The following is a 23,987-nucleotide window of genomic DNA, read 5'->3' as shown; positions in this document are numbered from 1 at the left end:
CACCGGGTGTCAGCCACCGGGTGTCAGCCGTGAAACTGCCCATCTAAACTTATCCTAGACGGATACGCCAAGACACTGAAGTGGATATAATCAATGTATAAAGAGAATCAAGCTATTTGCTTAATTGCCGAAAAAGCCTACGTGGATGCTCCGCAAACCACCCCCCCCCCCCCCCCCCGGCTCACCTCCGCATACGACTAATCTATGTCCAATCTCACCACTCCAGCAATGAACGGTTCACCCTCCTCAGATCCACTAGACGGTACCGTCGTCGACCTCTTCGACCAATGGGCCGAGAAATCCCCGGAGCGGGTCGCAGCGGAGTGGCAAGGCGAATCTCTCACCTACGGGGCTCTTCGCGATGCCTCTCTCCATGTTAGTTGCGCCCTCATATTGGCTGGGATACTGCCACGCGCCCGAGTGCCGCTATTGACCCAAATGTCGTTGGAAATGCTTCCGGCAGTGATTGGGATTTTGAGGGTAGGGGCCTGCTATGTACCGATGGATGTGGCCGCCTGGAGCCGTACTCGTATCGAGGCCGCACTCTCCGAGCTGGATTCCCCGGTAGCGATCATAACAAGTTCCTGTCCCGACCTCCGACTACCTGTCATCACTGTCAACTTTCAGAGAGAATGGCTCGTCTCGTCACCACCAGACAAGGGTGGCCTACGACTGGAGTTGGAGGCACGCCGACGGGGAATACAGGCCGATGACCTTGCGTGGATTATTTTCACCTCGGGCACGACGGGCAAGCCCAAAGGAGTGATGGTGTATTACAGGAGTATATATGCAGTCTGTACCGTGCAGCACGGCCAGGAGCTAGAAGAGGCCGCGCAACAAGGCGGTCGCTGCCTTCTTGCGTTCTCCATTGCTTTCGATGGCTGTGCTGCAGTAGTCTGGACGACTTTGGCCAAGGGTGCCACGCTAGTGATGGCCTCGCCATCAGACTTCCCACAGGTTGCGACAACCTGCCAATCCTTAAACCTCACACCTTCTATGCTGGCCGCGTTGGATCCGTTGGGCTCTTACAACCGAGTGCGCTATATATTCCTGGGGCTGAAGCGCCAAAGCTGGAGGTTGTGCGACGGTGGATTACGAAAAGCAGAAAAGTCTTCACCACGTACGGTCCGTCAGAAACAACTTGTGTGATCAGCTTTGGGGAGCTGCATCCGGACCGCGAGGTGCCTTTTGGTGAACTTATCCCCGGGGTGAGGGTTGTCTTGGTCGATAAGGAGATGAAGGAGTCCAACTATGGCGAGGTCCTGATATCCGGGCCTGGTCTAGCTGCTGGATATCTCAACAATCCTACACTCACAGCGAAAAAGTTCATCGACTGGGAAGGCAGTCGCTTCTATAGGACTGGGGATCTCGCACGCAGGTCCGAAGATGGACAGCTATTATGGGCAGGCCGCGCGGATTCACTCATCAAGAATCGCGGCTTCTTGATTAATCTGGAGACTGAAGTTGAACCGGCGATGCAGGCTTATCCTCAAGTCAACTTAGCCGTGGCTTTCCAGTGGCGTGATAGGCTTGTGGGCTGTGTACAGCCGTCCACCGTCGACGTGGAAGAACTACGCAAATTCCTGCAGAATCGTGAGGATCCCTTTGTCATCCCCGATATGATCTTCGCCATGGACAATTTCCCACTCAATGTCAATAGTAAAACGGATCGCTTGGCACTCAAGGCCCAATTGGATGAGAAGCTGGGCCAAGATGATGCTGCTGACGGAATCGTTTCTGTTCTCGAGACAGACAGACTCACGGCTTACGACGCGTTACGTTTGGCCTTTTCCCGATGTCTGCAGAACAGATTCAAGACTATGGACCGGGGCTCGTCTTTCACGCGACTGGGAGGAAATTCGTTGACAGCCATTCAAGTTTCAAACTTTCTGAAGCAGCGGGGATACATGATTCCGGCCGCGCAAATCCTCAAACTAGACACGATCGAACGGCTGGAGGGCCGCCTGAGAAGACACTCTGACGTCGATGTCACGGAAAGAGAGATCACGAGCTTGCGAGCTACGGCGACACCTGTGCAGCAGCTCTTCCTCAACCGGTCTTTGGAGACACCACATACCTTTGCTATCATTGGCCTGACCAAGTATATCGGCGACCCCTGCCGAACTCCTACCTCCAGTGACCTGCGTGGTGCCCTGGAAAAGACGCTCTCAGCGCACAGCATCTTCCGCACGAGATTTGATCTAACGGACTTCACACTCTCCGATCTAGGCCGACTCAATCTCACCTGGACCGAGATCAGTGTGCCTGAGAACGAGTTCGAGCAGGCCTGTGAGGCAGCTGAAGAAGAATCATGGCAAGCCGTGAGCAGGACCACGCGCTCCGACAACGAAGTCCCGTACTGTGCTGTGATCTGCATCTCTGTTCCCGGCCGCAGAGCACTGGCCTTTGTGACGCGGATTCATCATGTCCTCACCGATGTGTTCTCCTCTGCCATCTTGTCGCAGGACCTGGAAACCGCCCTCGCGGGTGGCGAACTAGCACCTGGCCCCCAATTTGAGGACTTCGCGCGCTTCATGCAATATTACACACAAGCCAACATCAAGCGCGCGACGCAATGTTTCACAAAGATGCTCGAGCCCCTACCAGCCTCATGTGTCCTGCAACCCCCGGTTCCAAAGGTACCTCCCCCACCGGACGCCTTCAACCTCATTCGTTTCCAGTCGTCCCCGTCCACCATCACCCGGGCTGCTCTTGACGCCGCATCTCGCCGTCTCTCCGTGACCCCTAGCACATTGATCTACGCTGCATGGGCGCTCTTCCTCCATAAAATTACCCTGTGGCCCCGCGTCGGCTTCTCCGTCAGTCTTTCAGGCCGCACAGCTCCATGGCCATTGGCCCCCGCCGTTGTCGGACCCCTTCTCTGTCGCTCTTTGTTCAGCACCAGCATTGACAGAGACGCAACAGTCCATGGCTGGCTCGCGACCGTGCACAAAATAACTCTCGATATTATCGAGTTCGATGGGCTCACGCATTCCCTGCCTGCATCTCTGATGGCCGACCCCCGCACGAACACATCCAACGTGCTCTGCTTCCTGGATGTCCCGGCGCCGTCGCAGAATTGGAGTCACAAGGATCGCCAGAAGCATTACTATACCCTTTCGTGGTACATCACCCAGCGGGGTGAATATGTGGCAACGGAGTTGGAGGTTCAGTTGGAGAAGGTGGATCTAGACTGGGCAAAGGCCGTGGCTGGTCTGCCTGAGGAGATCTTGTCGGGACTTATCACCGCGACGGAGTCTACTCGTGTCGCGGAGTTAATTACCACTAAGTAGCCAAAGCCACTTTCTATACATCCAAGTACTGTACATCAAGTGGGGCTCGTGGGTAGCATCTCAGACAATCGAAGCAGTAGTCCTCGCACTTGTGCACTCGGGTATCCGGAAGCTTGCCACTCGGAACCACCCAAGTCGCACCACGAACAATGATACCATAGGTTCCGCGGCAGGATCACGCCACTGGAACAATAGCACTCAGAGACATATCAACAGATTAGTTGGAGGCACTCCCGCGTGTTACCAGTCAAGTCCCGCCGTTGCTTATATAGAAAGAAGTAGATTCTGCTTTAGGTAGCCCAATTGAGGCTACATCAGTTTTGTATCTATAAGTCGAACCCGATGGAATTAAAGGGGCGGCCTTCTAGAGTGACACTTGGCACTCTTTCTCTTATGAATTTTTCGTGCCAACCTCGTAGTAATCGGCCTGTCCACTAGTCTACCTGGCTCAGCTCACTGCAGTATTATATATATCTTCTTGGCCCATGTGCACCGGTGATTGATATAGAAACAACGGCACAACCCGGGTTTGTGATCACTATTTCATAACCGTTTCGCATCTAATTAGTGTTTAGAATTGGGCTTTACTCCCTGCAAAATATATTTCTACGGGGCGGTCTTGCAAGCTGGCGTCTCACTTTTTTTTCCTGATAAGAGATATAGTAACAAGACCTTACATTTACACATATCTTCTTGTTCATTTTGACAGTCTAGGCTATAATCATATCTGTATATATATGAGTTCCCACCTAAACGTCTTTATCTTGGGCGGCAGACACCTGCGGGGAAAGGGAGGGGGCGTCTGCTGATCCGCTAGATAAGTCAATTAACTTACCGTACAGTACCAGCGATCTCGGCGTAAAGAAGAGCCAGATCGCGCAGGGGCTCGGCCCGCAGCGCTCTTTGATCGCGACTATTGCCTCTTCAAGGAAGGGCACACAAGGTAAGTCGTAAATCTTAGCCATTGTTACTTCAGTCATGTAAAATAAGCCCTTATCTTGTCATTTCGCCTACAGATAGGATCCGTCGGGCTCCGAGAGTCTATCGGAGCCGAAAAGCCTAGCTCTGGGCTTGGCCTTGGCTCTGATTGACAGGAATAATTCTTGTTATCCTCTAGGGCTAGCTTAGCCACCCTCCGGTCCTGCAGTAAGCAAGTTAGTCCTCTTGTGATTGCGTCAGCGCAGGGGTGTCAGCTCTGAGGGGGGTCACAATTGCTGGGACCCTCTGTAAACACCTCCCCTCGGAGCTCCCCGGATTACATCCTGACCCCTTTAAGATTTTCTGGGGCTCCCAGAGCACCTTTAAATCCACCTAACATAGGCCATTGGAAGCATTGTTGGAGTTTTGTTGAAACCGAAGGCTATGTCTGAAGTTTATATGATGGATCGGCTTTCATTTTTCGTTGTTATTGTGGTTCTGAAAGTGTAGGTATACATGTTCCAGAAGTCCTTGATCAGGCCTACGAAGTAAAGAATATTTTCTACGATTTCGAGTCATTCTAACCTACGCCAGAAGCATCTCGTGGCTTGATTCTAGCCCCTCGCACTAATTTCCTCCCGAGCTGATAGTCCGCCAGCACATTGGCATTGTATGGTCACTATGAGATTTCCCCATCCCCTTCCCCCTCAGTGGCTCATTTTACCCTAGATTAGTACAGTCCAAAAGGTCCGGTAGGAAATGAGGTGCTCTGTCTATGGTGGTGAGATGAGTTGGAAACGGTTATAAATAAGCGGACCTCTAGCCATGCTTTTCCAATTGCTGGTACAGCAGCAGCAGCAGCAGCAGCAGCAGCACAAGACTATCGCTTCACAGGATAAGACTAGATAGCATGCCACCGACTGCGGAGTCACCTAAAGCTACCAAGAAGAAGTCAGGTCGGTCGACTAGCCCCAGGGCTGTGGAGAGAAGGCGGTAGGTGGGTTCCACTCGTTTCCCCTCGGAATTACGAACTGACCCGTGGATCCGATGTGTGGATCAGACTCCAGAACAGACTGTCGCAGCGCAAACACCGTATGAAAATTCTACATTGACGGCCCCTTCTTCAATGCGCACGACACACAGCTGATTGAGAAGCTCGAGACAGGACAGAGGGTCAAAGAGGGTACCCAGACTGCGGAGGCAACAGGTGGAAGCCAGACCGACAGTGATACGCAGGACTTGCAGAGGAGCAACGACCCACTTGAGGCGATTGAGAACTACTCACGGCCCGTACCAGCTGTTTCTAGAAGTAGGATGCAGCGTCCACCGAGTGAGAATGATCATGACCCGTTCTGGCTGTCCGTGGACCCAACAATGATGCTACCGACAGTGGGGAACGAGAGCAGAGGGTCACAGCCGGCCTCGATCTCTTCAATCTGTGCCTGTGGCAGCGGCGTCATTACGCCCGGTAGCCATGCGGCCTCCCACCATGACTACTTTTCAACAGACAGTGCTCCACAGAGGCGACAAAGTCACTACACACTCTCTGACCCAAGGTGCGCCTCCTAGCCAGTGTACTAACCGCTACCACTCCCCTGCCCTCCCTTCTAAAATTGAAACGTCGTTAGCTCGTCGTCCTGTCCCTCCTCCGTTGCCGGGTCCCGCGCCAATTGCAATGTCTCCCATCGAACGACCTGCGCAAAGAATTCATCTGCGTCTACATTCACCATGGACGCGACCTTACGCAAACTTTTTGATCAGTCGCAGTCGCAGATGCGCCCTACCCCTCTTCTGTCGCCGACCAGCGAACTCCACTCAATCCCTTGCGCATCAGGGCAACCAGATCCGCTGGGGGGCGCCCAAGAGCTCGCAGCCGCCGCAGAGCTCGGCGCCGCTGAAGCGACGGACATCACGCGTCGGCTGGCGATCGTGCTCGAAGCAATACGGACCGCCGGATTCCAAGGCTTCGATGAAACGGCGGCAGCGTACTACACCGCGCATTTGGACAAAGGGAGCTTCCCGGCCATGGTACAATGCGCCAGTCGTGGCCGTCGGTTGAAGACGATGCTACAGGCCCTGCAGCAAAGTAGCCAGCAGTGGCGGCGGTGGGAGTCGAGAGGGCTCCAGGAGAGTATTTGCGAAGGTTCAGGTAAGCTAGTTCCGCGACACTATGCTCGACTATATAGATATGTGTACGCAAAGCTCGGTGTGGGAATGGTAGTAACAGGCTATTCGCCGCGTCGAACTACAGCATCCCTCTGCGTGGCGGAGATGGACCCTTTTAGCGGTCGCAGCGTACAGGTCCGCGACGAGAACGAGCCGGCCTCCCTAATTGCAGCGCTGGAGTCGCTACTGTCTATCCACAAGGCGGGCACACTTGGGGAGACGAGAGTCTCAAGCCCGACACCTCTAGAGGAATCGGGGCTCATGGAGCAGATGGATAACGCACCGGATTTGGTAAGTGAGCCCAGCTTTGGGAGACTATGTACGGCTTCACTAAAGGGGCTGAATGTGGCGTGTAGATGCCGTTGCTCTGGTCGCTGCTGACGGAGCTCGCCGGCACGAGGAGCGTGTATTGCGACAGAGTCGCACGCCTTATTCTTACGATCTTGCTCTATACTAGGAGTCCCCAATAGCATATGCAGATAGACCACGTTCTCTCATGAATTGTATGTCTCATCATGCCTGCTAGTGTACTGTACTGTACATAACATGCAGCTAGTTCTCGGTCCTAATGTCAAATGTACACGCATAGATCAAGTCTCAATGGCCCACCGCGGCCGTGTGCTGTCGCGCCACCATGTCCCTACACGATTGGCCACTGGACAACAGTGTAGATGACGTGCTTACAGGGGTTCATTACCTGGATGCCAGGTTCTGATACCGTACCATTAAGACTAGTCCAACCTCTAGCTACAGCAGACTAACCGCAATTCGGGCAATCTCATCCCCTCAATCTAAATGTAAGCCATAAGTTACTACTAGCTCGACAATCCCATGGAGTATGCCACCCTCGCCGCCCTCGGAACAGCATGCTTTGATCCACTGCGCTGCAGCTCCAGCATCTCCGTCACCCAGTCCGCCACCGTTTGCACCAGTTGATCCACCTCCTTCTCGGTATTATGAGCATGGAACACGAGCCGGATGCGGCCCGTTCCCTTGGGTACAATGGGGTACGAGATGGCGTAAGCGTTCATGTTCGACATGGCCAGGTGGGCGAACAGGTAGTGCTCGTGACCATTTCTAGTCCGCAATGGCACGATGTGACTGTGGAAGGCTCGGTCTTCCCAGCCCTCGGCGAGGGGGACATCGAGAAGACCCTCGTCCATACCTTCTCCCCAGATGGGATGATCCAGGAGGGTCTGCAAGAAATATTTCACAATGGTCTGGATGGCGGCTTGTTCCTGAGACAGCGGGCGTCAGTCAGCATCAGCAGCATAATCCCGGCACACACACCGTGGGAGGAAAACGAAAAACACCCTCAAATACCTTCTGGGTCTCGCCACTCATCAGCAGCTGATAGCCCGCGCGGATAGAGGCCACCATCGGCACCGACGGCGCACCGCTGTATGTCAAGGATCGCGCTGAGTTCACGAGAGCGCTGCGCACCGTTCTATTGCACAAGATCACACCTCCCGTCGCCCCAAGCGCCTTACTGCAGACGTGGACCCGGATAGCAATCTCTTTCTCCAACCCCAGCAATTGGACCTAGTAGAGAGCCCCAGTCAGTCATTCTCTGTCTCTCACACACACGAACACGAAAGAGGCACGCAGTTATTTCACAGAAAGTAAACCAACAGAGAAGAAAAAGAAAAGAAGACAATAGAAAGGAGAAGACGCACCAAGCCCGCCCCCTTCGGCCCCAATACTCCACTACTATGCGCCTCATCGATGAGAAACTGGGCATTTCCCGCTGGGAACATTTCTTTGACGACCTGCACAAACTCGCGAAGGGGACAGATATCCCCGTCCATGCTATACACCGACTCGACGCAAACCAGGATATTCTTCTCGCCGAAGCGGAACCCCGGATCGGCGTCTCGAAGGCTGGCCAGCACCTCGCGCAAGGAGTCGACGCTGTTGTGCTGGAAGGAGACCTTGTGCGCCGCGACGCTGAGCTTGATACCAAGGCTCGTGCTCGCGTGTGAGAGCTCGTCCCACACGATCGCGTCCCCGGGAAGCGGGATCGCCTCGAGCACCGCCATGTTGGCCAGGAGGCCCGAATGGGCGATCCACGCCGTCTCCGCACGGTGAAAGGCCGCCACCTCGCGCTCCACCTCTAGCAGGTAGTCGTAGTTGCCGTACTGCGTGCGCGACCCGGAGGCGCTGAGCCGGAACTCCCCCCGGCTGGCGAGCTCGCGCTGGAACTCCTCGCGGATCCGCCCCGTGCGGTTGAGCGACAGGAAGTCGCTGGTCGTCAGGTCCAGCACGCTGTCGGGCCATCGTGGTTTGGTCGTGTTGAGGGCGTGGCGCTCGCGCACCACGTCCATGGACTGTTCCAGGCGCCGGTAGAAGGCCGGCGCGTTCTTCATATTGGGTCCGCGCAGGACTTGCGCGCCCAACACTTCTTTGAGCATGTCTTCGTAGTACATCGTGGTATCTTAAGAGGTTGTGAGGTTGAGATGTTGATGTGCTGTGGCAGTGGTACTGTTGGTTGGGTGGAGGTTAGGAACGGTAGAGATGTGGTTTTGGATCCGGCGGCGCATGTGCTAGACGACTACTCTTGCTGTGGATCTACCATCAAGCTGACATAACGACTAGGCGCGGGTCTCAGAACTGTGCATTCTATTCAACGTTGTAGATCCGTGTAATCTGTGCTTGGGTATCTGACCATGCAGCGACTTCCCCTGGCTGACAGTGCATGTGGCTGACACCAGGGGTCTGACACTGCTAGTATGACAAGCCGACAAGCAACTAGTTTTCCTTTTTCGCTTTTTTTTTTTCCGTTCTTCTTTTCGTCCCCTCTTCCCTGGCTGACACAATGCAGTGACGGGTGGCACACGTAGAGCGATGTTCATGCTTGATGCTAATCACACACATACCAATGGTTGTTGTGTATGGCATCATTCATCAAGTATGCGCATTGGCCATGAAGGCCAACCTAGCAGCGGTCAGCCCTGGTAGGGACTGACTGACAGTCACTGTTGGCATCATAGAGTACAGGCACATTGACCTAAGAGTGGTCGAGGTTATGGCATGTCAAGTCCTTGTAGATGGTATAACTACCGATGTGATGTAGCTATCTACGCACCAGGACTACGGACCACTCTCGCAAACACCTCTTTGACATTGGACCTCCTTTCAATCTTCTCACGGCCAGCTCTTTGTTATTTTCCTCTTTACAGTCTTCTACCGCAATCATGACTGGAAGTAACGGGATCGATAGTGACCATACTAATGGTACCAACGGTCACTCCAACGGCCACACCAACGGTCATACGAACGGTCATACGAACGGCCACACTAACGGTCATACCAATAGCACGGCCACCCATACCACAGAGTCGTCAACGCCCCGGTTCGAGCCCATCGCCATCTGCGGCATGGCCTGCCGCCTCCCCGGAGGGGTGAGCTCTCCCAAAGAGCTCTGGTCCTTCCTGCTCTCCGGCCAAGACGGGCGCATCATCACCCCGAAGAGCCGCTTCAACATCGATGGGTACTACTCAGCGACGAAGCGCGCCGGCACCACCAACACCAAGTACGGATACTTCCTCGACGAGTCGGTTGACCTGGCCGGGCTGGATACCTCCATGTTTTCGATGAGCCGGATGGAGGTAGAATGGCTGGACCCGCAGCAAAGAATGATGCTTGAGGTGGCGCGGGAGTGTGTCGATGACGCCGGGGAGGTCGGCTGGAGAGGCTCCCAGATCGGAGTCTACATCGGCTCCTTCGGGCAGGATTGGTATGACATACTCAACAGAGACGGGTTGAGGCATAGTGTTGTGAGTGTAATTTCGAGTCACGACTTTATGATATCCGAGAGAATCTCGCATGAGATGGACCTTAAGGGGCCGAGGTATGTATTCCTCTTGTTCTTGTTTTCTTGTGTAGGGCAGGCTTGGATCCGGTGCTAAACACACGATTTTCTTGGGATAGTATGACCTTAAGAACCGCATGCTCGTCAGCACTCGTCGGTCTGAACGAGGCGTGCATGGCTATCGCCAAAGGTGACTGCGAATCTGCCATCGTCGGTGGCTCCAACCTGATCCTTGCCCCGGATCTGGTCACCCGCTTATCCGACCAGGGGATCCTCAGCCCTGACGGTTCGTGCAAGACTTTCTCCGCCGACGCCAATGGTTATGCCCGTGGGGAGGCGATCGTATCCGTCTACATCAAGTCTCTGAGCGCCGCTCTTCGAGACGGCAACCCCATCCGCTCTGTGATCACCGGTAGCGCTTCCAACTTTGACGGGCGCACGAATCCCCTGACGACACCAAGCGCCATTGCTCAGGAGGCCCTCATTCGACGCACCTACGAGGTTGCCGGAATCTCCGACTTTTCTAAGACCGGTCTGTTTGAATGTCACGGCACGGGCACGGCTACCGGAGACCCCATTGAAGCTGAAGCGATTGCGAAGGTCTTTGGAGACCAGGGAGTCTACTTGGGCGCGATCAAGCCCAATGTCGGACACTCCGAAGGGGCATCGGGATTGACGGCTGTGCTGAAGGCCACCCTGGCGCTAGAGCATCGGACCATACCCCCGAATATCAAATACGCGCCCTTGAACCCAAAGATTCCCTTCGAGCAGGCCAAGCTTCGGATCCCGAAGCAGCCGACTCCATGGCCCGCAGGAAGGGCTGAGCGCGTGAGCATCAACTCCTTTGGAGTGGGCGGATCTAATGCCCATGTGATTGTGGAATCTGCGGATAGCTTCTTCGCCTCGCGCGGTGCAACGGTCACAGCAAAGGTAGAGACAGGCAATAAGGCACAGCTGTTAGTCTTCTCCGCCAACACCGCCCAGTCACTGAAGGAGATGGTTGCAGGCTACCAGTCACTGCTGCTTGGCGGTGAATTATCCTCGATCAATCTCGGCGATCTAGCGTATACCCTCGCAACCCGACGAGAACATCTCCCCCACCGATCCTTCGCAATTGCGTCACAGGACAAGTTCGAACTCCCTGTGTCAGTGCCCATTGCTAGCACCGGCAGTAGTCACACCCCATCCCTGGTCATGGTTTTCACTGGTCAGGGAGCGGCCTCGCCTCAAATGGGCCGGGACCTGCTCCTCTCTGACGAAACATACGCCAACAGCATCAAGTCCCTCGACAAGCGTCTGCGCAGCCTTGGCGCCGACTGGTCTCTAGAGGAGGAGCTCTTGAAATCAACCCGCGCCAGCCGCGTGTACGAGGCCGAATTCGCTCAGCCCCTGTCGACTGCGCTCCAGATCGCTCTTGTTGACACACTAGCAGCCGCTGGAGTCAAGCCGTCGGCTGTCGTCGGCCATTCCAGCGGCGAGATTGTAGCCGCCTATGCCGCTGGTGCGCTGTCGGCCCAGGAAGCCATCGCCGTGGCTTACCATCGCGGGGCCACTGCTAGAGCCCAAACAGCCCCTGGGGGCATGGCGGCTGTCGGCCTGGGCTGGGAACACGTGCAGGACTTTCTCACGGAAGGTGTTGTCGCAGCTTGTGACAATTCACTCAACAGCGTGACGCTCTCTGGGGACGCGGACCAGCTGGAGGTTGTTGTGGCTGAAATCAAGAAAGCTCACCCAGATGTCTCAACCACAATGCTAAAAGTCGGGAAAGCGTACCACTCCCATCACATGCTTGCCCTAGGCCCGGACTACCACCGCGCCATGACTGAGTCCGGGGTACTAGGGACGAACCCCTCGATTCCTTTCTTCTCCAGCGTGCGGGGCCAGTTAATGGGAGACACGAAAGCCGACCGGCTTGGCCCGGACTACTGGCAAGCCAACCTGGAGCGGCCGGTGCTCTTCCGTGCAGCTCTCACCGAGATCTTGCGGGCCAAGCAGCAATTCAAGAACCCTGTCCTCCTGGAGATCGGCCCGCACTCGGCCCTCGCCGGTCCTATCCGGCAGACATTAGCCTCCGAGTCGAGCAAAGCTTCGTACATCCCCACGCTGACTCGCCGTCAGAACAGTGTCGAGAACCTGCTTCAGGCCATAGGCAAGCTCTACACCCTCCACGTGCCGATCGACTTCAAGTCCCTCGTGCCGGCGGGCTCGGTAATCTCAGATCTCCCTCGGTACCCTTGGGATCACAGCCGCCGGTTCTGGTTCGAGTCCCGCGTCGCCAAGGCATGGCGCGAGCGGGAATATGCAGACCACACCCTGCTCGGCGCGCGGGTGCCTGAGAGCACGGATCTGGAGCCCGTTTGGCGGAACTTCCTGAGCGTGGAGACGACGCCGTGGGTGGTCGACCACAAGATCGGGGAGTCGATCGTGTTCCCGTTCGCGGGGTACGTGTCGATCGCCGGTGAAGCGGCGCGCCAGGTCAGTGGGATTGATGATGGAGTCAGTTTTAAGGACGTGGCCGTGAACACGGCGCTGGTACTCGACGAGGAGGCTCCCACCGAGATCGTGACTACTCTGCGCAAGCACCGCTTGACCGACACGCTGAGCAGCGAGTGGTGGGAGTTCAACGTCTCCTCCTACAATGGCCATTCCTGGACGAAGCACTGCTCAGGCCAGGTCCGTGGCGAGGCGCTACCGTACACGGCACTGGAACAAGATGACGGCCAGGACTTGGTTGAAGAGGAACCACCACTACCGCGCAAGACCGAGAGGCGACCCCGCTGCTGGCGGAGATCTACGAGCGAACCCACGGGTCGAAGGAGGACAATAAACGGACCGCCTCCCACCCGGCACTCAGCATTCAGCGCTTGATCGACATACCGGTCTATCGGGTGCCTGCCGCGCCTTGAACCACCGTCACGAAAGATGACGAGCTAGTGTCCCATCTGATCTCGCTGTGGCTGACCTGGAGTCATCCGTTCTACAACTGGATTGATAAAGAGCTCTTTCTCCGTGACGCGCAAGCGGGCAAGCTGGACTCGAAGTTCTGCTCGCCATTCCTGGTGAACTGTATTCTGGCCGAAGCATGCGTACGATGATCCATGGTACTTCTTCTTTTGACTTGGTTTTTGGTGGACTAATGACTCGTGGAAACAGTTTCACTCGGACTACCCGGACGCGTATGCAGACCCCAACGACCCAGATTCCAAGGGACGTTCATTTCTACAAAGAGGCGCGACGGCTCTATGAGAAGATCGAAGGTCGACTCGATTTACCAACCATGCAGGGGTGCGGCGTTTTGTTTGTCTGGTGAGTATGATCGCCCCATGAAACTGTAGAAGACCAGTGTACTAATAGATTGATCCCATAGCATGGCGGCGATGGGCAAAGACCGTGTGGGGTGGTTGTACCTCGGCCACCTGCGCAGTATGGCAGATGATTATACCCAAGAAGCACCCGCCGCCGCCCGCCGGAGTGACTCCATCCAGGGAAAGCCGGGCGATTGATAATACCATCTTGGGGATCTACAATCTTACCGCGTGCGTTCACTCTCCAAACATGATTTCTCGTGACCGGTCACAACTGACATTCGTCCCAGGACCGCTTCGATCTCGCTAATGAAGCATTTGGCGATTGACCGGCCGAATCGACCCCTGCTTCCATGCGACCATCCCGCCGACGACACCTGGACGCCGTACCCGCGCCAAATGGATCCGGTTCAATCCCACATCACCTGCGTGCTGAACAGCTTCTGCGCGCTGAGCGAGATCAACGTCGATGCCAACCGCAAGGTCTTTGCGAGTGGGCACAAGCCCCCTCGGGACGAGCTGGAACAGACCCTGCAAGACGTGCAAACCCGACTCGATGACTGGAAGAGCAAACTACCTCCATGCCTGGCCCGGGAGAACCTGAGCGTCCCGCAATCGCTAAGCTTACAGTAAGCGGCCCCTACCTCTTTCGACATCCCCCACCACACACCAACACTAACCCACCTTTTCCCCGGGGATACAGCAGATCGTCGACCTGCTGCGCAGGCACCGCGCCACCTGGGGGCCGGACTACATCTCGCCGACGACGATCCACTGGGTCAGCATGGCGCTGTTCACGCTGGTCGAGGAGCTGGATCACGGCGCCGACCGCCGCACCGCCTTCACGGAGCTGTGCGTCATCGTCCGCACCTTTCGCCCGCAAGTGGACCCTCATGAAGGGCATCCTGCGCATGCTGCAGGTCTCGGCGCAGAACGATGGCGTCGCGCTGCCGTCCGAGATCCACGCCCTCTTCGTCGACTTCTCCGAGAAGATGTGGGGCCCCGCCCAGCGCGAGCGGTTCCGCAGTCTGTATCCGAATCCGAGCGCGTTGGCGGAGACCGGTGGCGACCGCACGAGGGAGGAGGAGAAGTTGGATAACTTTCTGGAGAAGTGGGATACTCTTGAGATTCGGGAGGAGCGGCGGGGCTAGGTCGGTGGAATGGACTTACGGCTACATGGAGGGAAAAGTCATCTCGGTAAACTTCAGCCTCTCTTCATGCTACATAGATCATAGATACGTTGTTGAGGTAATCCCCTGAACAGATTGGAGGGCTCATCATCAACACCTAAATCGTGCCATTCTTGGACAGAAAGCACCGCTCTACCGAAGCTACTGCTACCCCCTCCCTCACAGCATCTCCTTCGGCCCTTTCTCCCGCACCGACACCTTCACCAGAAAATCCAACGGCTTCACAAACCACTTGTTATCCGTGTCCCACGTGCGGTTGACGAGCTCGAAGTTGAAATCCCGGACCATCTGCGGGATCAGCTTCGACATCTCCAGGATGGAGATGTGCTTCCCGAGACATGTGCGCGAGCCCAGGCCGAACTAGCATTGCATCCGACATCAGTCATTAGTCCGATCACCTCGGCGAAATGGGGAAAGGCTTACAGGCATGTACATCTCATTCATCAGCTGCAACCGCGCTGGATCCCCGTTCTCCGCCTCGATCCACCGTTCGGGCCGGAAGCTCCGCGCATCGGGGAACACTCCCTCGTCGTAATGCGCGACCCAGGTGTTCACGCCCACGACACTCCCCTCTGGGAAACGGTACCCGCTGATCTCGGCCCCGCCGGCCGGCACCTCGCGCCACAGCGGCAGGCCTGTCGCGCTGTGCAGTCGGATCGCCTCCTTCATGACTGCCTGCAGGTACGGCATGGCCTGGCTTTCTTTGAAGGTCACGCGGGCGCTGCAGCGGTTTTGGGCCGTGAAGTCATCGATCTCCTGACGTAGACGCGCTAGCGTGGCCAGGTTGCGTAGGAGGTGGTACAGAATGGCGGACAGGCTGATGGCGGTGGTGTCGGAGCCGGCGATGATGTTGGAGTTGCCCATCATGAAGAGGTGGTAGTCCGTGACTTTCTCGGGGTCTTTGTCGCGGGCCAGGGCCATCTTTTCGAGGAAGTCTTGCGTTTTGAGCGGGGTGGTGGTGGTGGTTTCGTCTTTTGGTGTGTTGGTCTTGCGTTGCTCGTTCAGTTGTTGGATCTTGGCGGCGACGTATCGCATCACAAAAGATCGGCCGGCCGGTCCGGTGGAGGTGAAGCGGCTGAGCGGTTCGTAGACGCGGGGGTGCCATTCCGGGTAGATGCCGATCAGCGTGCTGTAGGCCATGACTTTCTGGAGGGCGCCGATTGCGCCTTCGATGTCTTCGCCTTTGTCGAGGAAGCCTTGTAGTTCTCTGGGTTAGTGGTTGTATGACTGGAATAGGATGGAGGGCGTACCGAAGCGCTGGCCGAAGGTGATGTCCCCGATCACGTCGAAGGCGTAACATTGCAGCCAGTGGTGAAGGTCGACGGTTTGTCCGCTCCGCGCGAACTCGGTGAGCCGGTCGCGGAAGATGTCGGCGCATTGGTCGGCGAATTCTTCGTAGTGGAGGAGGGAGCTCATCGAGTAGAGGCTGGAGAATCGCTTGCGGGTTTCGGCTTGAGGGGGTCCACCGCTTTAGCAGAGATCTCCTTGAGCCATTTCACATTAGACCAGGTAGTACGTACAGTGTCTCTTGATGTTGCGATCCGGGAACAGAGTCCACCGATCAGGCGACGGATGCTTCCAGCCCTCGTACCAGGCGGACTTGGGGAACCGGCTCCCCGTGCCATAGACCGTCTTCACGGCGGCCCGCTCGCTGATACTGTAGTGGCCCGGGGCGATCCGCACGACGGGGCCGTAGCGCGCATGGAGACTGAGGTTGTCGGCCTCGAAGTGGCCTTTCCAGACTCTACTGAAGTACCAGAGTCGGGTGAACCGGGCGAGAAATGGGCCCGGGATGGACGTCAGGGAGGGACTTTTCCATGTGGTGTAGAGGAGTTGGAGGATGATTTTGGTGAAGTAGATCAGGAGGGGAAGGCAAGCAAGAAGGAGGATATTCATCGTGGCGTGGTTTCTGGGGGATCAAGTGAAGTGCGACGTTGACTGGGAAGCAATGTCATCTTATAAATAATTTGCGGTGTGGAGCCGGCACAGCAGCGAACATCAACCCAACGATTAGTGCTGACACAGCTGATGCAGTCTAAAGTTTAGGGCGTGGCTCGACCTATCATAGGCCTTTGGATGGGCAATATCAGCTCTAAGTTGTGTGTTGTCTCATAAAAAGGGTCAAAGGGTTGAGGCGATGGTGATGATGGCAGGATGGAGAAGATGGAGGTGGGGAGCCGTAGAGTGCGGGGAAAGCCGCATTGTCCCAAGCTTATGTTCGAGCCTGGCCGCATAGCCTCCTTTTATGCTGCTGCTTCCTTCCGATCGTCGGCTCCACCCTGCCTATGAGGGGATTATCCAGATCAATTCATGCACCGGGGTTTATGCTTTACCAGCAGCATTCAGGTACCCCTGCACTCTACTGTACTTGTCATAAAATGTAATCAACTATCGAATCGAATTCAACCCATGACTCCGTACCCACTTTCAGTTTTATACATACATCGATAATGTCATTAGAAGCGCCACGCACATACCACTACCCAGGCAACAGAGAAAAGAAACACGCCAAGAGCCAAGAACAGAGAGGAGCCGTCGCAGCGCACGTTATACCGAGCCACCATGTTTAGAAGAGGCGAAGGATCCCGGACAAAGTCAGCCCTTAAGACCGACGATCACCCCAGAGGCCAACGATCCCCATCGCCAACGCCAGCCCCGAGAAGACCGCGCGCACCTGCTGCAGCCGCCGTTCCGTATTCATCTCCGTCTGCACGCTCTCGCCGTTCTCCTCCGCCTCGACCACCACCAGATCCTCCTCCTTCTTCTGCTGCTTGGGAGCGGCCGCCTGCGTCCAGAACCCGGTGTCGTGCAGCACCGCCTGAAACCAGGCCTTGACGCCCGCCTGGCGGTGGAACCAGAAGTCCATGCCGTAGGTGCCGATGGTCGAGGCGACGCACATCCAGATCAGATAGGGGTGTTTGCGGTGGCGCGGAGAGATGCTGTACGCGAACAGCAGGCACCCGTTGGCGATGTTGGTGAGCCGGATGCCGTGCTTGCGGTTCAGGCGTTTGATCTCGCTCAGCGAGCGCGAGCCGGTCGCCGAGGTCGGGAGTTGGGCCAGCGCGGGGATGGCGATCGTCGAGGCGGAGTACGAGATGCCCTGCGATGGTTGCGTCGTGTCAGTGCAGTGCTACAAGGAGGGGGTGGGTGCATGATGCGACAGCATTCGGGTATTGAGTGGAGGAAAGATTGGATGATCCAAGGCTTCGAGTTGGAGGATAGCGTGGCGATCGCAGCAAACATACCGTGAGCAGGCCCAGGGAGACGGTTCCCACAAACTTGGAAACGGTAATGGGGCACGCCATTTTGATGCTGGTGGGTGTCTATCTGTGTAGACAACAAAAGGCTGTGGAATGGTAAACGAACTGAATCGGATTGAGTTGGCGTGGTGATGAATTGCACCAGGCAGGGTGAAAAAAGCAAAAAACAATGACGGAGTTGCCCGGACCTGCGAGAGTGAGTGACGTTGCGGGTCCGGCCTTGGCGGCCTGAGGCTTATCAGTGCCTGATTAATGCCTGAAGGCCGCACTCTCATTGGCTGATCGGTAGCTCCACACAGCACTTCCTATAATTACAGCATAGCATTGGTAACCGCAGTACTTGGTTCACAAGAAAAATACCTAGATAAGTGATTTGATATGAAGTATTTCCAGATGTGACTAAAGACCTGATCGCGTTATAGAATGTTTCCAGAACAACAAAAAAAGATAACTCAAGCACCCTCAATCTAAGATCGACCCATCAAGTCCGAACCGCTTCTCTGGACGTGATACCAATAGGATCGCCGAGGAACCATTGTGTAAAGGTCTTGAACCCAGCTATGTTGAGGAATCTAAAGTCGTAGGATTTAGTGCGGCGAATCAACAGTTCCTGGCCATCAAAGTATGCCTCCATGACACGCGGATGCCGTTGGTTGAGCGAAAAGAGCAGAACCTATTATCATATATCAGGCTTTTTTGCAATCAGTATGCTAAGACCAATCTAAACATACTGGTGCAACCATATCATTAACAAACATTTTCTGTTTGAGCTGGCCCAACATGATCCGAATGACAGTCAATACTTCCCCGCAAAGCAGATGATTGTCATCTACGTCGAGGTCGTTGTGCATGATACATTTATTTCACATGCGGCTTGGAGGCCTTAGCAACATGAAGTATCGATAAGGTGCCATATTCAGGTTCCAACGTCCGGTACAAATTGCGAATATTGGATTCACCGATCCTGGTGACACGGAATGGATGAGTAAACAGAGGCCCAAACATGGGGTACCTTTGGTACTAGGGGCATACTGTTTGCTTGACCACGTTCGATGGACCTCTGGAAAGTCGACAATCATTTCGCTCACGTATGACTTAAGATAAAAGTATATCAGTCGTCCGCGCTCACTGGACAGGGTCAGCTCGTCGGTGTTGTATTCTCTGTCGACAAATTCTGGCGTTGGCTCCGGCATGTCACTAGGGGCAAAAGAAGTGAAAAACTTTGGTGCGAGCGAGTCACCAGCATCAAGGCTTAGAGGCAAAGCCCGAACTCTGCACCGTGTCAGCACACTTTGGTCTAAGGTATGTATCTCCTGCTTTTCCAGGGCTTTGATGTCCCTTTCGACAAGGAGGAGTGCTTTACGGAGATTGAAGCGGTCGCGGGGCTCGGCGATGGGCTCCATGACCGCGATCTATGAGATGGATATGATGCAACGATGAGAGTCACAGGAGTTCTGGAGCAGCGGCTGTCTAGTCTGGTTGATACAAGTCAAGGATCTACAGTCTTGAATGCCCGAAATGCGCGGGTCTGCGAAAGTGACGTTGCGCTTGGCGGCCTGAGGCTACCATACGCCTTCTTGATGCCTGAACGCGGTACTCTAATGAGATGGTGAACAATGTTCCTCTATATAGTACTTCCTATGCGGCACAGCATAATATCTGAAGTTTAGTACTACTATACGGCAGGTGGAGATAATGTCTAGATAGGTAATGTCCAGATACTTGACCTCCCATACAAAGTCTCATTACGCTGGATCCTGCTAGGGTCGACCACTTGAGCGGATTGCGAACGCCAAGAAGTGGTCATTCCTTGACTATACAAAGGCAGATGATATTCTTGGTATCGACAGGACTCTCTCGTCAATAGATTTGTGGTGCTGAGCTATACGTGCTTACTTTTCCGGTGTATGTCCTGCTAATCTTGATTTATCAGCAGTCTTGCCCGAGTTCCACTTTCAAACTATAAAAGCCGCAATATAAGCACCGAGTCTGCGGCAGTCGAGTTTACTCTTCTTTTACAACCGTGCTCTCTGAGCTCCTGTATCTATCCAAATTCGAATTCCATGATGTCGTCTCTCCCTGAGACTTATCAAGCGTTCCGCCGAACAGAAGGCACTGCACCCTTGACAATCGAGCAGGTCACAGAAAAGCTTCCGCCCATTGAGTCGCACGATGTCCTAGTTCGCATCCATGCAGTCTCGCTCAACTACCGCGACATCGCCATGCTGGATAACACTTATCCGCAACCTTGCCTTCCCCGCGGAATTCCCGCCTCGGATTGTGCCGCCGAGGTTGTATCCGTCGGATCTGCTGTCAGTGGCTTCAAGCCAGGCGACCGTGTTACCGCAATCTGGGACCTGACCAACGTGACCGGAACCGAGGAGCGGGCCCCAGAGGCTCTTGGTGGGGATGTTGATGGTGTATTGCGACAGTATGCCGTGTTCAATGAACAGGTGCTTGTGCACTTGCCTGAGCACCTGTCCTGGGAAGAGGTAGGTCACCGCAGATTGGGACCAAGGTCGAACATGTTTGTAATGTTGATATAGGCATCTTGCATCACTTGTGCCGGAACCACGGCTTGGAACGCTCTTGAATTCCCTAGAAACAGTGGCACAGCTCTGCTCCAAGGTAAGCGGCCCTTCCAATGGGAGGTTTCAAGAAGCACAGGCTAGATACTGATTGAAATGTCCAGGCACCGGTGGTGTGAGCATGTTCGCGCTTCTGCTCTGTATTGCAGCGGGCTTGCAGTCCATCATCACCTCATCTTCCAATGAGAAACTTGATCAGGCTCGGTCGTTGGGCCCCAACATCAAGACCATCAATTACAAGAAGGTGGACAAGTGGGAAGACGAAGTGCTCCGTCTTACCAACGGTCGCGGTGCTGATGTCGCTATTGAGAACGTGGGCCCTGCCACCGTGCGGCAGAGTCTTGCCTCTCTTGCCCAGCGGGGTACCTTATCCTTGGTGGGATTCCTTGGAGGACTCGAGGCGAAAGAATTCCCCGATCTGTATCTCCCTGTCATGGTCAAGCGAGTGACTATGAGGTTCGTTCCCCCTCCCTTACATGTATGAGGATGGGTTCTGATGCAGATGCTTATTCCAGGGGTATCGTTGTGGGTTCCAAGCTCGATCAACAGGCTTTGTGTGACTTTTTGACGGAAAAGAAGGTATCCCTCAAGCCTTTGATTGACGCTGTCTTTCCATTTGATCAGTCCAAGGAGGCTTTTGCTCGCCTCAAGTCTGGAAAGCACCAGGGAAAAATTGTCATTACCCTCTAGGATGTGAGATGTAGTGAAATGTAGCGAAGGATCTTGTGAATGAGCTATTCCAGGGCGTTCCTGAGCATGAGTATCAGGTGGACCTCTTGAATCCAAGCGCAGATGTAGGGTGTGTTGCGTCTACTTAGGCAGTAGTATTCAGGTAAGTACCTAGCCTGAGGTCGAGTGGGCTTACCACTTTAGGCAATTGCCCCCTCTCACTGCACCTCTACCCGTGACCGAGGACGGTTCCAACTCTTCAAGGTTCCATGCTTCCGGTCCGTTTCCGCTTCATCTCCACTATTCTCTCTCTGCCCACTGCTCAATCATCATCATCATCATCATCATCTACTTGATGTCTACCATTCGTAATCTTGCTCCCCTTCCCAGTCATCGTCTTCCATTTCTCTCGTGTCGGTAACGGAGGGTGTTGATGGTCTCGAGATGCCTGCTGCGACCGACCGATCGGAAATCATGTGCAGCGACAGGTACTGAGAGCTCAAGGTAATGTGCTGCTCCAAATCAACTTGCTGGCGTAATCGCTTAGTGCTCTGGTCTGCATTCGTCATCAATATCTTGAAGTGAGCTCTCAGCGAGTCATCCTGTACAATCGCACGTAAGTATTCGATGACGGTCGTCAGTTCCTGGAAGCTCATGTGGAGGTCTTTATCAAAGCAACACACCGCATCGATGATGCAGTATACGGTTACATCTGAGGGGAACTGGCGAGCTAGTTGATGCAACAACACACAGAGCTTGCCCAAATCATGTTCTTCCAGCTGCTTGAGCAAGGCTCTTGAGTTTATGAACTCAATGCTCAGAAGGCCCCGTCGACGCAAGATCAGTAGAAGTTGACAGACGAGACTGCGAACCAGCCCGTTTGGTCCAGCCCAATGGTCCTTCGATGACTTGGTACAATGCAATCCGCAGAAGAAGTGTATTACCACATCCTCCGGTCGCACTTCCGCCATGCTCAACACAAAAGTTGCACAGAAGACGGAGATAGGAGTGACGTTGTGGAGTGCAAAGGATCGGAGGTTCGCATCAACAAGGAGCAGGTCTGGGTGTTCTCGATTCATCCATTCCACGAAACAAACATTTCGCAACACGGACTGTGCCTGGCTTTGCGTCTGTGCGTCGAATGTTATGTTCTTTCCTAGAACAATCTCCAAATCGTCATTGGGCTGCCCGAATGCTGCACCGTAATCAGGCGGCTGGCCTCCATTTGAGGGCGATTGAACCAGAACTTCCAAGAGCCGAGAGAGGGAGACTACTGCCGCGGAGCTTCGTTCATCCCTGCGAAGAGAGCCTTCAGTCTCGGCCATATAAAGACGTTGCTGAAGTTGTAAGTTCAAGCTCCTCTCTTCTACGTATTGCAGTCAGCTTCTGAATCAGGTCAGCTTGACAAGAATCGCTTACTCCTCCAATCCTCGAGCAAGAATTGCAGCATCTGGTTCCTAGCATCCTGGCTGTTACCCATCATCCGTGATTGGGTCTCTATGAAATGGTTCAACCTCTCCTCCTCTCTTCGAATCAATTGGATGATCTCGAGGTGCCGTTTCTCCCCGGCCTCAATCCCCGTCTTGACCTCTCTGACATTGATTGAGACGTTTTGTAGGATACCGTCCGTGTTCTGAGCGAACCTTTGGACCTCAGTCAATCCTCCGGATATCTCCTCGATTCCGCTCTTCACAACCTGCACGTCAGCATTAATTTGGCGTGTGTTGATCTCTGTTTCCTTTTGGGTCCAACGCATGACATGAACCTCGTGATGTGTATCCCTTGAATAGCGCTCGATCGCTTCTATATGCGTGTCTCGACATCTCTCAGCAGCGAGTGAGAGCATATCCGAAGCTTCTTTGACTCGCTGTAATGCTTGTTCTGGAAATTCATCATGCCTTCGAACTTTGGAGTTCGATGTTATTCGGAAATGCCTCTTTTCTTCCACGGTCCCGTTGCGATCCAGATGGCTTTTTGCAGGCAGAGAATTGAGAATAATCTCGATCGCATCGACGATGGCAATGTAGAGATCCTTTGTGTGCTGGCTCGCTTCCGGATCAGTATGGAAACTTCGCCGTTTGCGCTTCACTTCCACGATAGCGCGTTGGAGTTCATGAAATGTGGTGATTATTCTCTGCCTTCTTTCTGCCGACTTTGCTGCCAACTATATCAAAGAGTCAGCTGTGTACAGATTACATCTCATTATCTTACCTCCACGCCAGACTTACATTCAATGCAACCGCGATCCCAACTTTCACAACAGCTAGTCCGTAGCTGTCAGGGATGATATTAATCCAGGGATCGATCAGTTCCCGATTCTCTCCAACCTTCAGCCATGCCTTAGCGAAGATTGCACGCGCTCCTCTCTCTTTGGCGGGTTGCCAGTCCCTTTCAGCCTCCGTGACTCTGTCGAAGATTGCCTCCCATGCTGAACAATCCTCCGGCTTTGCTCCAAGGATTCTTTGAACGTGCTCTTTGAGTACAGCCTCTAAGTTTCTATACCGATGTTATTTCTGAACCTTGCTCACCGGAACTCTTGCCACGGGCCCTGTTCAAAGATGTGCAGTTTAAGTTCCTTTAACCTTTAACGCCGATCAGAAAAGAAATATGCCTACCTGTACGGTTTCGCACTCTCAAACTGAGCTCGCTGGTCATTATATTCCGACCAACCTCCAAGACCTTGGTGCACCTTCACCCCCTCGTCGCTAATAAATTTCGCTGACGTTGCGGCTGCCGCGTCGCCAGCTCGATAATGACTTGCTTCCATAGCAAAGTACTAGGGTAAGA

The 23,987-nt window shown here is 54.5% G+C and overlaps 8 protein-coding genes across 8 annotated transcripts; 3 read left to right on the top strand and 5 right to left on the bottom strand.

The window, feature by feature from the left end:
* Positions 1-228: 228 nt before the first annotated feature.
* BO95DRAFT_512979 (putative NRPS-like enzyme) lies at positions 229-6,847 on the top strand (the record flags this gene model as incomplete). The annotated part of the gene is made up of 7 exons (XM_025591572.1): positions 229-1,079; positions 1,154-3,289; positions 4,136-4,236; positions 5,377-5,767; positions 5,840-6,360; positions 6,439-6,668; positions 6,734-6,847. The coding sequence occupies 7 exons, from the start codon at positions 229-231 to the stop codon at positions 6,845-6,847; spliced, it is 4,344 nt and encodes a 1,447-aa protein (XP_025444087.1).
* Positions 6,848-7,192: 345 nt separating this feature from the next.
* Positions 7,193-8,977, bottom strand: BO95DRAFT_512978 (aminoacyl transferase sphA; the record flags this gene model as incomplete). The annotated part of the gene is made up of 3 exons (XM_025591571.1): positions 8,054-8,977; positions 7,701-7,919; positions 7,193-7,615 (listed from the first exon to the last, which is right to left on the bottom strand). Exons 1-3 carry the CDS (start codon positions 8,801-8,803, stop codon positions 7,193-7,195), a joined length of 1,392 nt encoding a protein of 463 aa, XP_025444086.1. The 5' UTR covers positions 8,804-8,977.
* Positions 8,978-9,571: 594 nt separating this feature from the next.
* BO95DRAFT_358846 (type I polyketide synthase) lies at positions 9,572-12,141 on the top strand (the record flags this gene model as incomplete). Its single annotated transcript, XM_025582425.1, has 2 exons — positions 9,572-10,227; positions 10,308-12,141. Coding segments are annotated over 2 exons (2,490 nt in total), but the record flags the coding sequence as incomplete, so codon positions are not given.
* A 2,558-nt stretch (positions 12,142-14,699) lies between these two features.
* On the bottom strand, positions 14,700-16,843 carry BO95DRAFT_480767 (cytochrome P450). The gene is made up of 4 exons (XM_025590161.1): positions 16,204-16,843; positions 15,934-16,134; positions 15,107-15,879; positions 14,700-15,043 (listed from the first exon to the last, which is right to left on the bottom strand). The coding sequence occupies exons 1-4, from the start codon at positions 16,577-16,579 to the stop codon at positions 14,843-14,845; spliced, it is 1,551 nt and encodes a 516-aa protein (XP_025444084.1). The 5' UTR covers positions 16,580-16,843; the 3' UTR covers positions 14,700-14,842.
* A 345-nt stretch (positions 16,844-17,188) lies between these two features.
* On the bottom strand, positions 17,189-18,096 carry BO95DRAFT_441084 (uncharacterized protein). Its single transcript, XM_025586108.1, has 2 exons — positions 17,929-18,096; positions 17,189-17,783 (listed from the first exon to the last, which is right to left on the bottom strand). The coding sequence occupies exons 1-2, from the start codon at positions 17,986-17,988 to the stop codon at positions 17,286-17,288; spliced, it is 558 nt and encodes a 185-aa protein (XP_025444083.1). The 5' UTR covers positions 17,989-18,096; the 3' UTR covers positions 17,189-17,285.
* Positions 18,097-18,310: 214 nt separating this feature from the next.
* Positions 18,311-19,629, bottom strand: BO95DRAFT_472253 (uncharacterized protein). Its single transcript, XM_025589642.1, has 4 exons — positions 18,976-19,629; positions 18,903-18,907; positions 18,675-18,772; positions 18,311-18,616 (listed from the first exon to the last, which is right to left on the bottom strand). The coding sequence occupies exons 1-4, from the start codon at positions 19,344-19,346 to the stop codon at positions 18,425-18,427; spliced, it is 666 nt and encodes a 221-aa protein (XP_025444082.1). The 5' UTR covers positions 19,347-19,629; the 3' UTR covers positions 18,311-18,424.
* A 356-nt stretch (positions 19,630-19,985) lies between these two features.
* Positions 19,986-21,221, top strand: BO95DRAFT_385446 (zinc-dependent alcohol dehydrogenase family protein; the record flags this gene model as incomplete). The annotated part of the gene is made up of 4 exons (XM_025583474.1): positions 19,986-20,435; positions 20,490-20,571; positions 20,636-20,987; positions 21,047-21,221. Exons 1-4 carry the CDS (start codon positions 20,007-20,009, stop codon positions 21,219-21,221), a joined length of 1,038 nt encoding a protein of 345 aa, XP_025444081.1. The 5' UTR covers positions 19,986-20,006.
* A 338-nt stretch (positions 21,222-21,559) lies between these two features.
* Positions 21,560-23,967, bottom strand: BO95DRAFT_430212 (uncharacterized protein; the record flags this gene model as incomplete). Its single annotated transcript, XM_025584940.1, has 5 exons — positions 21,560-22,566; positions 22,620-23,364; positions 23,429-23,696; positions 23,729-23,782; positions 23,816-23,967. 5 exons carry the CDS (start codon positions 23,965-23,967, stop codon positions 21,560-21,562), a joined length of 2,226 nt encoding a protein of 741 aa, XP_025444080.1.
* Positions 23,968-23,987: the final 20 nt, after the last annotated feature.

Source organism: Aspergillus brunneoviolaceus (genome assembly GCF_003184695.1).
Source record: "Aspergillus brunneoviolaceus CBS 621.78 unplaced genomic scaffold BO95scaffold_20, whole genome shotgun sequence".
NCBI lineage: Eukaryota > Fungi > Ascomycota > Eurotiomycetes > Eurotiales > Aspergillaceae > Aspergillus > Aspergillus brunneoviolaceus.
The sequence above is the reverse complement of the archived record's forward strand: the minus strand, read 5'-3'. Positions and strand labels throughout refer to the sequence as shown.

Excerpts from the sequence above, each read along its gene's own strand:
- BO95DRAFT_480767 (XM_025590161.1), bottom strand. The coding sequence starts at position 16,579 with ATGAATATCCTCCTTCTTGCTTGCCTTCCCCTCCTGATCTACTTCACC. Across the intron at positions 16,135-16,203 it reads TCGCAACATCAAGAGACACT|CCGAAACCCGCAAGCGATTC; the intron begins GTACGTACTACC and ends GACCCCCTCAAG. Across the intron at positions 15,044-15,106 it reads TGAATGAGATGTACATGCCT|TTCGGCCTGGGCTCGCGCAC; the intron begins GTAAGCCTTTCC and ends ATGCAATGCTAG.
- BO95DRAFT_441084 (XM_025586108.1), bottom strand. The coding sequence starts at position 17,988 with ATGGCGTGCCCCATTACCGTTTCCAAGTTTGTGGGAACCGTCTCCCTG. Across the intron at positions 17,784-17,928 it reads TCTCCCTGGGCCTGCTCACG|GGCATCTCGTACTCCGCCTC; the intron begins GTATGTTTGCTG and ends CAACCATCGCAG.
- BO95DRAFT_472253 (XM_025589642.1), bottom strand. The coding sequence starts at position 19,346 with ATGGAGCCCATCGCCGAGCCCCGCGACCGCTTCAATCTCCGTAAAGCA. Across the intron at positions 18,617-18,674 it reads TTAATGATATGGTTGCACCA|GTTCTGCTCTTTTCGCTCAA; the intron begins GTATGTTTAGAT and ends ATATGATAATAG.